This window comes from Gadus chalcogrammus, chromosome 2 (assembly GCF_026213295.1).
Source record: "Gadus chalcogrammus isolate NIFS_2021 chromosome 2, NIFS_Gcha_1.0, whole genome shotgun sequence".
In the NCBI taxonomy this organism is placed as follows: Eukaryota; Metazoa; Chordata; class Actinopteri; order Gadiformes; family Gadidae; genus Gadus; species Gadus chalcogrammus.
The window spans coordinates 22,150,496-22,166,921 of NC_079413.1; the positions used below are offsets into that span (position 1 = coordinate 22,150,496).

The following is a 16,426-nucleotide window of genomic DNA, read 5'->3' on the forward strand; positions in this document are numbered from 1 at the left end:
GTAGTTGACACGGGATGGAGAAGGTGCACCTGTCCCGTGGGCGTGTCTCCCACCTGAGGCAGTAGAATGACAATCAAAAGGGAGGAGAGAAAGGTTTTAAAAGGCTCAACTGACTTGAGGACTTGAAACTGTTGGGATGGCTGGACTCAAGCCGCTATGGGTGGCGGTGCTACTACTGGTGGTGCATGGTAAGTACCCCTCTCCTTCCTCCTGGGGCACCTGGGTTATACACTAGGCCACGGATAGGATTGTTTGGCCTCAGATCACACTGGTGTGTGTGTGTGTGTGTGTGTGTGTGTGTGTGTGTGTGTGTGTGTGTGTGTGTGTGTGTGTGTGTGTGTGTGTGTGTGTGTGTGTGTGTGTGTGTGTGTGTGTGTGTGTGTGTGTGTGTGTACTCTGAAGTAGGAGCCAAGCTTTTTATTGTAAGCATTGTTTTAACTTATATCTGGTTTTCATTAACTGGCTTACCCCTGGGATTTGGGTTGTATTCATTCAATTCTTTATCATTAAGATTGCAAAATGGTACTGAACTGAACTAAACCTTCAAACAAGAAACAAGACTGGCCAAAGCAGTCTATCAGATGTTTTGTGTTATCTTTTCTTTTTTTTTTTGCTTTTTACTGACTTTATTTTACAGAACATAAACAAAGGTGGTACATATGTCCACAAGACATCAAAACAAACAAAACATTTTGGAGAGGATAATTTTCTAATCCAAAGCACAATACAGATATAAGTACATGGCCACTCTTCTACATGCTTACTGACTGTATATTTACTTTAACAATAAATACATATCCCCCACAGATTTCTATCTTAGGTGTAACCATAAAAAAACCCTGCTCTTTGACAGGAAAATGATATTAAACTGAGAGATACTTCGGTCATTAGTGCTATATAAAGTCGGACCGTAAAGTTGACCCGTATGAAAGCCATTTTGACCAATTTTCCCCGAAAATATTTGTCTGACTTCTTAATTTAAATGTGATCCTCTCCATTTTAGATATATCATAGATCAAATCTTTCTTATGCCATTTCCTGGTGACAGCCTTTTTGCTTGCCACCAACAAAACCCTCAGTAGGTATTTATCACTCTTTGCTAAGCAAAGATCTTCGGACAATTCTCCAAAATGGAGCCACAGAGGGAGAATTCCAGAAAATGTGAAAGTGAATGGCCAATGCCTGTCCGCAGGACCTCCAGCACATGGTCTAATAAGAATATGTATTCTTTCGAATACAAAAAAAAACGAGTCACATTTTTCTAGCTAAATTCTCTCCAGGAGGGTGAGCTTGGTGTTGCAGATTGGTGTCTACAGATGCTTTCCCATTCTTCCAGTGTAATTGTGAAACCTCCCTCTGCTTCCCACCTTATTTTAATATGGTATTTTTTCAGATCTTGAAAGGCAAAATATTATTTGGAGATCACTTTTCTGTAGGGAGCATCTTTATTGGCCCTACTGTAAATTTCAATTATCTCTTCTTCAAATATCATTTATTTTCCTTCAGGTGCTGGAAGCTTAAGACTGAACCTTGGTCTAAAAGTGGCAATATGCCGTAAGGCCACTTAAATTCCAGTTTCTAAACCTTGGGTCAAGTTTACAGGGCTTAAAATCCTGATCGTAGGCGAACCATTGAAAAATGTCAGACCTGCCTTTTAGATGGTAACTTTTGATTATTTCTTTCCATATCTTAGGCGAGTTTGTTATCCAGGGGTTATTGAGATCTGAAAGATGATAGGTTAATGATGGATCTTTAGAGATAACTTTATCCCACTCGATAAAGTACTGCTCTGGTTTTCAATGGATACCGACTGAAATAAGGACAAAAGTCTTGGTAAAATATTAATTTTTACCGAATCTATACGAGAACTTAGATTTAAATAGGGGATTAAATGCCCCCTGGTAATAGCTGCTATAATTTATTTTTTAAGAGGGCCATAATTTATTCTAATTTGGATAGTTCTAATGGTAATAAGATTCCCAGGTATTTTATGAATTTCTTATCCGAGGCCATTTGTTACCTGGAGCGAAGATACTGAAAGGGGTTGTAGTGAATAGAATAGAATAGAACATAATGTAAGCTTTATTGTCATTGCATTGAATACAGAGTACTCTGAATACTCTGTATTTAATGCATGGCAATCCCAGCCCATTTGATACCCGGAGCGAAGATACTGAGGGGGGTTGTAGTGAATAGAATAGAATAGAATAGAATATAAGCTTTATTGTCATTGCATTGAATACAGAGTATTCAGAGTACTCTCCGATGAGGCGTAAAGCATGGGGGAGAGGTTACACACATGGTCCCATCCTCGCCAGATTCAGCGATTATTCCAGAAGGAACCGGCATAGCTGAAATTCGCTGCAGCATAGGGGCTCTGTGTTGGTGTCTATAGGTGAACAGAGCAAACTGGCTGCTTCACTTTGCAAATTTATTCTCTAGCGGTGAAGAAACATGGCAGACATTGTGTTTACATCTCGTACGCGAGCTCCCGCCCCCCCTCATTCCTTATTGGTGGGCTCAACAATTTGCGGCACCAGTGGTATGTAGTCCTCGGCCCTTTTAGCAGGCAAGCAAAGTTTTACTAAGATGACGTCAAATGCGTCTTCTGACGTCATCTCAGGAGAGGTTTGATCAGGAAAGCTGGGCCAAGGAAAGTCTGGGTTAGACTGAGGGGAAAAAAACTTTTTTTTTATGTTACAATAGCAATTTTATAATGATAGAACGCCGGTTCTGAATCAGTGAAGTATCCCTTCAAAGAGCAGCTGCCATTGAGTGGGGTGCTTTGACTTGTAAATGGCTTCCACCGCTGACTTTGTGTGAACATATTTTCCGTCCATATTGGACTAAGCAGAACCACAATAGTGGAGAGGTGGAGAATCCCTGCATGTTATTTAAAATTTCTTTACTCTGGCGGATCAATCCCCATGAACCAGACACAACTCACGTAGAGACAGCGGAAGTCGGTTTGCATCTAAATCAGCAGCAAAATGGTTGAAATTCAGTGTTGAAGTAGATAATATGAAACTTTTGGTTTTGGTTTTGGTCATGGCTAAAGCCCACATGGCTCCAGTGCAAACAAGCGTCAAACCTGTTTGTGTCAGATTATTATCACCACTTCAGTTGTTGTTGCGGGAAACAGGAAACTTGTTGTGTCAGACAAAACAAAAACACTTTTTGTATGACATGACATTGACCCAAATACACTTTAGTTGGGCGGTATGACTCTTTAAGGGAGTTCCATGCTATAGGAATGAAAGCATGACATACAGATGTCAGATACAGAATGCCAACAGCATGCCAACATCTGACCACAGAGAGCACTATACAGTCCCCCATGGGCTGTGTTGTGTAGGATACGCCAAACAGAGAAGAACCAAATCAGGTGGAGGCCATTAGAGTTCTTAAACTGACTCAAGTGGTGCTCACTGCAGAGCAAAATAGCTGATTGGGTTTTATGCTGGTCAATCAACCCGGTTAAGGTTAGGTTTAGGGGGTTAGGGTAAGGTTATGGTTAGGGGTTATGGCTAAGTTTATGGGTTAGGGTTATGCTTCGGTTTAGGGGTTACGGTAGGTTTACGGGTTTATGGCTAAGTTTATGGGTTAAGGTAGGGTTATGGTTAAGTTTAGGGGTTAAGGTTAGGTTTAGGGGGTTACGGTAGGGTAATGTTTAGGTTTAGAGATTATTGTTAGAACTGTAGGTTATGGTTGCGGTAAGGGTTAGGTGGAAAATAAATCGGGTTTCCGTGATGGATCGTGCAGTGATACTCAAACGTGCAGATTTATTTGTTATTTTTGTTTGTTCCCGTTGTCCCTACTTCCGTCACGCCAGAGCTATGACACGCCAAGAGCTTCTCCAGGGCTATAGCTAGATGCTAGTACAACTTGCCCTACCAAGTTGTATGAGTGAGTTGGAGTGGAGCTGGACCTGCGACGGGGTTACGGGTGCTGGCTGCCAATGGACCTAGAGGTAAAGCAGGACTTGTCTAGCTCCACCCATTGGCTCTGCAGTGAACAGTCACTCAATGGTCCACCTATCAGTGTACGATCAATTGGTTACTCTAAAGAAAATACCAGAAAATAATCTGACGCATTTGATCTGATCTACTTAGTCTGCAATGGTGGGGTTCCAAAAACCTTTACATGGCAGTAAACTCACAAATGCTTGAGTTAAACAGAATGCCCTACCTCCCAGGGAATAGACACAGATGTGCGAAATTACTACATTTGGTGTCTATTTTGACAAAATGATAATTTATTATTAGGGGGCCAAGCACAAAGTGCGAGGCAACCTTTTGTAATTGTTCGTTTTATAAGGGTTCCTATGAATGACGTAGGAACAATATTGAAATTGTTAGTATTATAAAAATAATTCTGACTTAAAAAAAAGTGATAGGCTTCTAGAACTCGTAAAATGAGTACAGGAATCAAAAGATGTAATGCGTTACCCCCCAACCCGGTATCACGCAATTGCGTGCTCCTGCGCACAAACGTTAATCTATTGAAGCGTGTCCCGAGCACGATAGTCCGACTTTTTGCGTGTCACACAAAACGAAATGTAAACCAATGCATTCTGAATGGGAGTGTTCTAAGACAATTAACGTGCTCCACAAAACGGTATGAGAGAGAGAGAAAGAGAGAGCGGGAGGGACAGAGAGAGAGAGAGAGCGAGAGAGAGGCTTCAGAAAGGGTGTGCGCAGATAGTACAGTGCACCCTAGTTATGTTTATGCCAAAACCTATACATATAATTAGGCTGTGGAAATTGCAATAAGTTAAGAACACAACTTCGCACGTTGAGCACACAGCCGTGTGACTCGTTTATTTTGTAAAAAAGAAAACCGGAAAACAAAGCGTGCTGAAGGTAAACAAATCCAGCATGGTCTGTGACGTCATGAGACGCACGTAATCCTTAGGGACCGCGATCCCTGAACCACCAAGAACGTAAATGACATGCAGTAAACAACAACACAATTGAAAGAACAACACATAACGAAATACTGTAGGTGAATTATGTTACGGTCACTACAAGGCTATAATTATATTATTTAGCGTGTAATGAGACAATCTATAGCCAAATTGTCGAAGATGCCCGAGAATCTTCGGGGATATCAGCATGGGAAATCGTCGAATCAGACCCATGAAGGGGGGGGGGGGGGGGACACGTTAGTTGAAGGGGGGGGGGGGGGGGGGACACGTTTGTTGAGGGGGGGGGAGACACGTTTGTAGGGGGGGGGCACGCTCGACAACGAGAGTTGGTTTTTATTGAACGCTCGACAACGAGAGTTGGTTTTTATTGAACGAGACTTCAACACGGAACAGTTGCACGAAACGATGGTCACGTCACTCTTGGTGACGGTGTCGACAATAATGAACACACGAACAATGTTAATAGAACAACACACAACCACATAACATCCCGAACCCATTAACCCCACTTAATCCTAACAACAAAACAAGTTAACAAAAGCCCCATTTGTCAACTGAGAACCCCAATTCCCAGAATCCCCCGCGGCTCCGGAACACGGCGTAGCTTATATTAATCTTTATTATCTGAATGGGAAATGCAATATTTTAGGACAGATACACCATTAAACGCGTTTCTAATGACTTTTCTAGCGAGAAATGTACATTTTCCTTACATAATCTTCAGTCAGTGAATGTGTATGATCTTTATTAATCTTTATTATCTGAATGGGAAATGCAATATTTTAGGACCGATTCACCGTTAAACGTGTTTCTAATAACATTTCTAGCGAGAAATATACTTTTTACTTGAATAATCTTCAGTCAGTGATTGTGTCTGATCTTTAGTTTTATAGTAATTAGGATTTGATCGGCTCGCTCGCATGTTTCAACGACGTCAGGTTGCTTTCGCTAAACTAGCAGCTCACGTGCTTCCTGCGTTTGTGTTATTAAACTGTTACTTTATGTAACTTTTAATGATATCATCTTGTTAGAAACACGTATATCTGAGAGCCAACCCAGTCGCCAAAAGCATACGTTGACAGTGTACTTTTCGTGAACACTGGATTACGTCGCATTTCAACATAAAATAGCGTGTTATACACACACACACACGCACGCACACGCACAGACACACACACACAAGCACACACACGCACGCACAGACACAGACACACACAGACACACACACACACACACGCACGCACACGGTGCATTTCGCTGCTAAAACAACAACAAAAAAATATTCCCTCAAATATTATTACTTTCAAAACGTTGGGCAAAATGGCCAATAATATCATTTTTTATTTGGGATGCTTCTAGGACATTTTGGGTGGATTTTGAACGGTATGTGGGGGGCACGTTTTTTGCAGGACCTGGCAACCCTGCGCTGTTGCCCGAGATCTGGATCCACCCCGGCGTGGTGCCGTCTCCTTTTGACCTTTTGACCCCAGACTTCTGGGGGAATAGCTGAATCAATTCATTAGTCAATCAGAAGCATGTAAATATCGTCCCGGTGGCGTAAGAGGACGAACAAGGTGTCCTTCAACATCTACGCTTCCAGGAGATTGCACACATGAGCATATTCGAACATGTTTAATGGTAGTAATTAGCTGTCGAAATTGGAGGCCTTAATCAATACTGAGCAGCTATTGATTTGCTTCCCGATAAAGATTTGTCACAAATGACATGTTATTTAGCATCTACACGTTGAGCTGAGTCCAATGACACCAAGAACGACACTCTAGCTAATGGTAACATGTGTTTTACATGGTACACCTAGGTCTAGGACATGATCTCGGTGTAGCAAGAGGCCGAGCTTGATCTCATTGGACTCAGCTTAACGTGTAGATGCTAATTAACATGTAATTTGTCAAAAATCTCCATCGGGAAGCAAATCTATAGATGGTCATTATTGATAAAGGCCTCCAAAATCGACAGCTAATTACTACCCCGAAACATATTCAAATATGATCATGTGTGGCACTGTTGCAATCGTCTCGAAACGTAGATGTCAAAGGACACCTTGTTTGCTCTGTTGCACCACCGGGAAGATATTTTCATACTTCTAATGGATTGATTCATATTTTAAGGTTCTCGGAGTGAGACTTTAAGTGGCTGCAGCAGAAGTGTTGAGACGAAAGATTATATCAAGAGATTTATAGAATATTCCCATTCACATTATGATTCTTCGTCGTAACATCCGACCAAACATCCTTTACATTCACAGAGCGAAGATTATGAAAGTCCAGGCTCAGCAAGTGCTCCATCTCGTTGCACCTGCACCCAGCGGCTCGCTTGCAAGATTTTGGCCTGAAGTTCTTCCCATACCAACACCCTAGCCATCCAACATGCATATCTGAGAATCAGGCCTCTCTTTAATAATGACAAAAAGTTATGAGAGAAACACACATTAACTTTTTGTTATCTCATAAGCGGCGTGGTGCCGGCTCCTTTTGACCTTTTGACCCCCGACTTCAAAAACGTGGCCACAGGCCAGCTGTGTCTACACACCTTTAGCCACAAATGTACACCTCCATCCCACAAAAAATGGGGACTAGAAACTAACCTCTGTCTTACTGTACTGTTGGAGGTCACGCCCCTTTGCCGACCTTTTCGAGATAGCTAGGGATGCTAAAATGTTTACACACATTTCCCGGGGCCCCGTGTACGACATATCCGAGATTTGGAATTCTAGCCCTGAGAGAAAAAAAGTTTTCCCAAATGGAGTGTCATTTGGACAAAGCCCCTCAGAAGTGTAGCCTGCAAGACCTAATGGTTCAGAATGTAGTGGAAAAACAGTTTTTGAGATAGGAAGGTCCTACCGCCCTGAAATTTTAATACCTTATTCTAGGGCCTAACTGGGACCTCCGCACCGAAACTTGGCCCGGTCAGACCCCGAGGGCAGGAAGGGGGGGCCTGCCCTCTGGGTCTGACCGGGCCAAGTCTCGGGCAGGAAGGGCCCCCCCTTCCTGCCCTCGGGGTCCGACCGGGCCAAGTTTCGGTGCGGAGGTCCCAGTTAGGCCCTAGAATAAGGTATTAAAATTTCAGGGCGGTAGGACCTTCCTATCTCAAAAACTGTTTTTCCACCACATTCTGAACCATTAGGCCTTGCAGGCTACACTTCTGAGGGGCTTTGTCCAAATGACACTCCATTTGGGAAAACTTTTTTTCTCTAAGGGCTAGAACTCCAAATCTCGGATATGTCGTACACGGGACCCCGGGAAATGTGTGTAAACATTTAAGCATCCCTAGCTATCTCGAAAAGGTCGGCAAAGGGGCGTGACCTCCAACAGTACAGTAAATGTACATAAGACAGAGGTTAGTTTCTAGTCCCCATTTTTTGTGGGATGGAGGTGTACATTTGTGGCTAAAGGTGTGTAGACACAGCTGGCCTGTGGCCACGTTTTTGAAGTCGGGGGTCAAAAGGTCAAAAGGAGCCGGCACCACGCCGCTTATGAGATAACAAAAAGTTAATGTGTGTTTCTCTCATAACTTTTTGTCATTATTAAAGAGAGGCCTGATTCTCAGATATGCATGTTGGATGGCTAGGGTGTAGGTCTGGGAAGAACTTCAGGCCAAAATCTTGCAAGCGAGCCGCTGGGTGCAGGTGCAACGAGATGGAGCACTTGCTGAGCCTGGACTTTCATAATCTTCGCTCTGTGAATGTAAAGGATGTTTGGTCGGATGTTACGACGAAGAATCATAATGTGAATGGGAATATTCTATAAATCTCTTGATATCATCTTTCGTCTCAACACTTCTGCTGCAGCCACTTAAAGTCTCACTCCGAGAACCTTAAAATATGAATCAATCCATTAGAAGTATGAAAATATCTTCCCGGTAGTGCAACAGAGCAAACAAGGTGTCCTTTGACATCTACGTTTCGAGACGATTGCAACAGTGCCACACATGATCATATTTGAATATGTTTCGGGGTAGTAATTAGCTGTTGATTTTGGAGGCCTTTATCAATAATGACCAGCTATAGATTTGCTTCCCGATGGAGATTTTTGACAAATTACATGTTAATTAGCATCTACACGTTAAGCTGAGTCCAATGAGATCAAGCTCGGCCTCTTGCTACACCGAGATCTTGTCCTAGACCTAGGTGTACCATGTAAAACACATTACCACGTTACCATTAGCTAGAGTGTCGTTCTTGGTGTCATTGGACTCAGCTCAACGTGTAGATGCTAAATAACATGTCATTTGTGACAAATCTTTATCGGGAAGCAAATCAATAGCTGCTCAGTATTGATTAAGGCCTCCAATTTCGACAGCTAATTACTACCATTAAACATGTTCGAATATGCTCATGTGTGGCACCGTTGCAATCTCCTGGAAGCGTAGATGTTGAAGGACACCTTGTTCGTCCTCTTACGCCACCGGGACGATATTTACATGCTTCTGATTGACTAATGAATTGATTCAGCTATTCCCCCAGAAGTCTGGGGTCAAAAGGTCAAAAGGAGACGGCACCACGCCGGGGTGGATCCAGATCTCGGGCAACAGCGCAGGGTTGCCAGGTCCTGCAAAAAAACGTGCCCCCCACATACCGTTCAAAATCCACCCAAAATGTCCTAGAAGCATCCCAAATAAAAAATGATATTATTGGCCATTTTGGCCAACGTTTTGAAAGTAATAATATTTGAGGGAATATTTTTTTGTTGTTGTTTTAGCAGCGAAATGCACCGTGTGCGTGTGTGCGTGTGTGTGTGTGTGTGTGTGTGTGTGTGTCTGTGTGTCTGTGTGTCTGTGCGTGCGTGTGTGTGCTTGTGTGTGCTTGTGTGTGTGTGTCTGTGCGTGTGCGTGCGTGTGTGTGTGTGTATAACACGCTATTTTATGTTGAAATGCGACGTAATCCAGTGTTCACGAAAAGTACACTGTCAACGTATGCTTTTGCCGACTGGGTTGGCTCTCAGATATACGTGTTTCTAACAAGATGATATCATTAAAAGTTACATAAAGTAACAGTTTAATAACACAAACGCAGGAAGCACGTGAGCTGCTAGTTTAGCGAAAGTAACCTGACGTCGTTGAAACATGCGAGCGAGCCGATCAAATCCTAATTACTATAAAACTAAAGATCAGACACAATCACTGACTGAAGATTATGCAAGTAAAAAGTATATTTCTCGCTAGAAATGTTATTAGAAACACGTTTAACGGTGAATCGGTCCTAAAATATTGCATTTCCCATTCAGATAATAAAGATTAATAAAGATCATACACATTCACTGACTGAAGATTATGTAAGGAAAATGTACATTTCTCGCTAGAAAAGTCATTAGAAACGCGTTTAATGGTGTATCTGTCCTAAAATATTGCATTTCCCATTCAGATAATAAAGATTAATAAAGATCATACACATTCACTGACTGAAGATTATGTAAGGAAAATGTACATTTCTCGCTAGAAATGTCATTAGAAACGCGTTTAATGGTGTATCTGTCCTAAAATATTGCATTTCCCATTCAGATAATAAAGATTAATAAAGATCATACACATTCACTGACTGAAGATTATGTAAGGAAAATGTACATTTCTCGCTAGAAATGTCATTAGAAACGCGTTTAATGGTGTATCTGTCCTAAAATATTGCATTTCCCATTCAGATAATAAAGATTAATATAAGCTACGCCGTGTTCCGGAGCCGCGGGGGATTCTGGGAATTGGGGTTCTCAGTTGACAAATGGGGCTTTTGTTAACTTGTTTTGTTGTTAGGATTAAGTGGGGTTAATGGGTTCGGGATGTTATGTGGTTGTGTGTTGTTCTATTAACATTGTTCGTGTGTTCATTGTTGTCGACACGGTCACCGAGAGTGACGTGACCATCGTTTCGTGCAGCTGTTCCGTGTTGAAGTCTTGTTCAATAAAAACCAACTCTCGTTGTCGAGCGTTCAATAAAAACCAACTCTCGTTGTCGAGCGTGCCCCCCCCCTACAAACGTGTCTCCCCCCCCCTCAACAAACGTGTCTCCCCCCCCCCCCCCCCCTCCTTCAACTAACGTGTCTCCCCCCCCCCCTTCATGGGTCTGATTCGCCGATTTCCCATGCTGATATCCCCGAAGATTCTCGGGCATCTTCGACAATTTGGCTATAGATTGTCTCATTACACGCTAAATAATATAATTATAGCCTTGTAGTGACCGTAACATAATTCACCTATAGTATTTCGTTATGTGTTGTTCTTTCAATTGTGTTGTTGTTTACTGCATGTCATTTACGTTCTTGGTGGTTCAGGGATCGCGGTCCCTAAGGATTACGTGCGTCTCATGACGTCACAGACCATGCTGGATTTGTTTACCTTCAGCACGCTTTGTTTTCCGGTTTTCTTTTTTACTAAATAAACGAGTCACACGGCTGTGTGCTCAACGTGCGAAGTTGTGTTCTTAACTTATTGCAATTTCCACAGCCTAATTATATATATAGGTTTTGGCATAAACATAACTAGGGTGCACTGTACTATCTGCGCACACCCTTTCTGAAGCCTCTCTCTCGCTCTCTCTCTCTCTCTCTCGCTCTCTCTCTCTCTCTCTCTCTCTGTCCCTCCCGCTCTCTCTTTCTCTCTCTCTCGTACCGTTTTGTGGAGCACGTTAATTGTCTTAGAACACTCCCATTCAGAATGCATTGGTTTACATTTCGTTTTGTGTAACACGCAAAAAGTCGGACTATCGTGCTCGGGAACACACTTCAATAGATTAACGTTCGTGCGCAGGAGCACGCAATTGCGTGATACCGGGTTGTGCCACGCAATCATCTTGGGGGTCTCCTGACCATAGATTTTTGTTAGTTATAGTTTAGTTATAGTTTTATTTTAGTTTTAGTGTAATTGTTTACTTGGGTTGCCATGGCGATGGATTCACAGCTGTCCAGGCTAAACGTTTTTGTTTATTAATAGTTTGTTTTTGTTTTTTAACACTAATGTGCCCTCCACTGGCAAAACAGTACAGCCGTGCTGAGCTCCTGGTCATAAATCGTGATGTACATCGACTGTCAAGCGAGATATCCATCCCTCCCGAGATCCGCAGATTAGCCAGCGGAAGCTCTGCCTCAACAGGCCGGCAGAGGAGACGCTGTGAGCGGAAGCAGAAGCGAGGAAAGCGGGCCGGTGTACGAGCTCGGCTAAAGGCTAACCCATCCAAACCACCGCTTCCTTCAATCTTCCTAGCCAATGTTCGCTCAATACGGAATAAACTGGACAAGATTAGACTTCGACTCACAGCACAGAGGACTTTGACTAGCTGCTGCTGCATGATCTTCACCGAGACGTGGTTAGACAGCACCACACCAGACGCAGCTATCCAGCTAGCAGGCCGCACCGTCTACCGGGCCGACAGAACAGCTGACTCGGGTAAGAAGTCCGGTGGCGGTCTGTGTGTCTTCTTAAATAACTGCTGGTGCACAAACACAAGCATCGTCGGAAAGCTCTGCTGCCCCGTACTGGAACTTATGCTTCTGAAGTGCAGGCCCTTCTACTTACCGAGGGAGTTTGGCATTGTTTACATCTGTGCTGTTTACATCCCTCCGGACGCTAATGCTAAACTAGCATTAGCACAGCTACATGGCTACATCAGTAAAAGACTGGCCAAACACCCAGACAGCGCCTTCATTGTAGCTGGGGATTTTAACCGTGCCAATCTAAGATCTGTGCTCCCCACATTCCATCCAAACGTGACCTGTGCAACCAGAGGCAGTGTGACACTAGACCAGGTGTACACTAATGTTGTTAAGGCTTACAAAGTACAGTCTGACTCCCACCTAGACCTGTCTGACCACCTCTCGCTGTTCCTGTACCCCTCATACCAACAAAGAATCAGAGCGACAAGACCTGCCACCAAGTCCATAACAGTGTGGAATGAGGATGCCATCCCTCAGCTACAGGACTGCTTTGACAGCACGGACTGGACACTATTTAATAGCCTGGAGGCTTCTGACGACCCAAAAATTGCACTGGAGGAATACACATCTTCAGTAATGGACTACATCAACTTCTGTGTGAACAATGTCACAAGAAGGAGGACTGTGAGAGTGTTCCCCAACCAAAAGCCATGGATGTGCAGAGAGGTGCGTACACTACTGAAGGGCAGAGATGCAGCCTACAGATCAGGTGAAACAGCAGTGTACAGCGTAGCCAGGGCAGCACTGAGAAGAGGCATAAAATCTGCAAAAGCCAAACACCGGCAACGTGTTGAGCAACTTTTCCACACTCACACCAATCCGAGAAAAGTATGGGAGGGAATAAGAGCAATCTCTGACTACAAAGGGACTGCGTCACCCCCCCAGACCAGCTGTGCTACCCTGACTGAAGAGCTGAATCAGTTTTATGCACGGTTCGACAGGGACAACAATGGTCCGCTGCCTCTGCCCCTACCCTCTGACGATGCTGCACCCACTCTGACCCCCCACGAGGTCAGACTCTGCCTGAAAAACATCAACCCCAGAAAAGCGGCAGGACCAGATGGTGTGGCAGGCCGCGTACTAAAGAATTGCGGTGACCAGCTGACAGAGGTATTTACAGACATTTTCAACCGCTCTCTAGCCCTTTCACATGTCCCCCCATGTTTCAAAGCATCAACCATTATACCTGTGCCAAAAAAGACTGCAGTCAAGTGCCTGAACGACTATAGGCCAGTGGCTCTCACCCCCATACCTGCTAAATGCTGGTCATGAAGCACATAAGAGGCATCACACCAGCTTCCTTTGATCAACACCAATTTGCCTACAAAGCGAACAGATCTACAGAGGATGCAGTAGCCCTGCTGCTTAACACTGCACTGGAGCACCTGGAGTTAAAGAACACTTACATCCGTATTCTCTTTATAGATTACAGTTCTGCATTCAATACGATCCTTCCAGGCAAACTCATCTCCAAACTTCAGGACTTAAACCTCAATGCTTCACTGTGTAACTGGGTATTGGACTTCCTGACCAATCGCACACAGAGTGTACAACTGGGGAAGCATCACTCTTCAAATCTGACCATCAGCACTGGCGCCCCACAAGGTTGCGTGCTCAGCCCACTTTTATACACCCTCTACACCCATGACTGTGCTCCCTCTTGCCCATCCAACTACATCTTCAAATTTGCAGATGATACAACAGTGCTTGGCCTCATCTCCAACAACGATGAGGCTGCCTACAGGCAAGAAGTGGGAAACCTGGCAGTCTGGTGTTCTGAGCACAACCTCAGTCTCAACATTAGGAAAACCAAAGAGATGATCATTGACTTCCGGAAGTCTTCCCAGCATAATCACCATCTCCCACTCTACATCAACGGTGAAGAGGTTGAGCGTGTCACCTCTCTAAAGTTTCTGGGTCTGACACTGACGGAGGAGTTGTCCTGGGTCAAAAACACAGCTTCCGTTTTGGGGAAGGCCCAGCAACGCCTCTTTTACCTCCGGAAGTTGAGGAAAGAACACCTTCCTCAGAGGCTGCTGTTTAACTTCTACCGCTGCGCTATAGAGAGTGTGCTTACATACTGCCTGAATGTATGGTCCTACAGCTGTACAAAGGCGGAGCAGGCAGCCATCCAGAGGCTGATTAAAACAGCGGGAAGGATCATTGGAGTAGAGCTGCCCGACATCTTGTCCATCTCCTCCTCCCGTTGCCTGCAGCGCTCTAAACGCATCCTCACAAACCCTTCTCATCCTGCCCATCATCTGTTCCTGTTACTCCCGTCAGGGAGTCCCTGCCCCCCATGGACTGCACTCTAAGACTTGATGCACCTTAATATGCAGATGTATTGCTTTTATTATTTTTATTATTATTATTTTATGTATGATATTTATGAATCTATTTATTAATTGTTATTTATTATTATTTAGCTGTGTAAGTCTGGTTGCCTCTACTGTCTCGTTGTCTTTGTGGCAATGACAAATAAAGTACTTTGAACTTTGAACTTTGAGGCCAGGGCCTCTCATACTGATACAAGGTGTTATCCCCAACATTCTGCCATTGTTATGTCTCAAGGTAGGTTGAACCTGGCCCTCCGGGACATAGCCAGGGCCAAATACCTTATCAAGGCTGAGAGTGCGTCTGTTCACGTGTTATTCATTTATCCCCTTTTTGTATTATACTCGCCCCAACCCTTTGGTTCGACGAGTAGAGGGTTTCGACAGCCAAGGAACAAGTCATCGACCACCGGGTCCACTATAGATTATTCAACAAGTCTGTATCTCGCTGTACATCCTGGAATAAACCATCTATTCAACCCTCTAATCCAACCTGTCAAGCTGCTTTGATTTCGACTTCAAGAATTACTACTACGACTGAAAATACACAACGCAGAGTCTGTCCGAACAGTTTAGAAATAAGCTGAAATCTAACAATAAGCTACCCCCACATAGCCTCTAGAAAGCAGAATCAAACACACAAGCTGTATTACCCTCACATAGCCACTAGGAAGCAGGACCTAACTGAAGGCTGCAATAGCTACTCCATCCACAGAAGGCAGCACCTTTAGACAGGTGGGGAAGCCGAGGCTAATACGTCACATAGGCCACGCCTACTAGGTATTGATAGAGGTCCGGAAGCAAAGGGCAGAAACATCCGGTAGTCCAGACTTGCGGGTTAGAGGTATTGGCCAGTTGGTTGTCGCTCGTGTGCTCAATACAATTTCCCTCCTTTTGCTTCATAGTTACCATACCGAAAATGCTTTGACAAATAAAGTGAGTTAAAAGCAATCCGGATTGGACTACTTTCTTCAAAGAACGCAACATCACCATGAGACATTTTTACATAGCTATTAACAAAAAAAAAAAGAAACCTCAAAAGTATTTTTAACTTTAACAGATTTTTCAATAAAGTATTGTTTCAGCTAAAACACACTGACAATACTGTCTAACGACACTTAAACGGAATACTGTGCCAGCTTATTAACACATTGGCATATATTTTACACGTGAAATTAACACAGCGCCAACACGCATTGTCAGGAAATGGCAGACATTTTCTTACCACGTGCCTGCCCGTGTGATGCTAACAAGCATTTTGTCGGTTGAGGGGGGGACGACACGACATATTGTCTTGTTATAACAAGAAATTTATCGTGTTACATAAATTCTAAATACTTGTTCTAAAAAGTTATGGAGGAAAGATTGAAACAATCGTTTGACCTCCTGCCTCTGGGAGCATTCCCGGATGGCTTTGATAAGTCCCAGAAATTAACACAGGAGGTATGCTTCAAAATTCAAGTTAAATGGTTAGTATCTGAAATACATGCTTGTTTATAACGTCTTTCACATTATTTTAAACCACTATTCACCCTATGTACACTGCAAGAATATGGGGAGCATATTTTGATGCTTGTTTATAACTTGTTTATAACTTTATTAAAGATAGCAGATTTATTAGCTGTTTTGTTTTTTCGTTGTTCCTACTTCCGTCACGATATGTAAATTTCCGTCACAGTAGGAGAAATTCCATCGACCTATTAAAGAGTGTTATTGGCTCTGCAGTGA

At 43.5% G+C, this 16,426-nt stretch overlaps 1 protein-coding gene across 1 annotated transcript in view; it reads left to right on the forward strand.

Annotated features, from left to right (window-relative positions):
- LOC130399790 (transmembrane protease serine 9-like) overlaps positions 1-16,426 on the forward strand; it is a 27,304-nt gene continuing 10,878 nt past the window's right edge. The window contains exon 1 of the mRNA XM_056605011.1: positions 1-188. Within this exon, the coding sequence (XP_056460986.1) occupies positions 137-188 (52 nt within the window). The 5' untranslated portion in view covers positions 1-136. The remainder of the gene's footprint in view (positions 189-16,426) is intronic.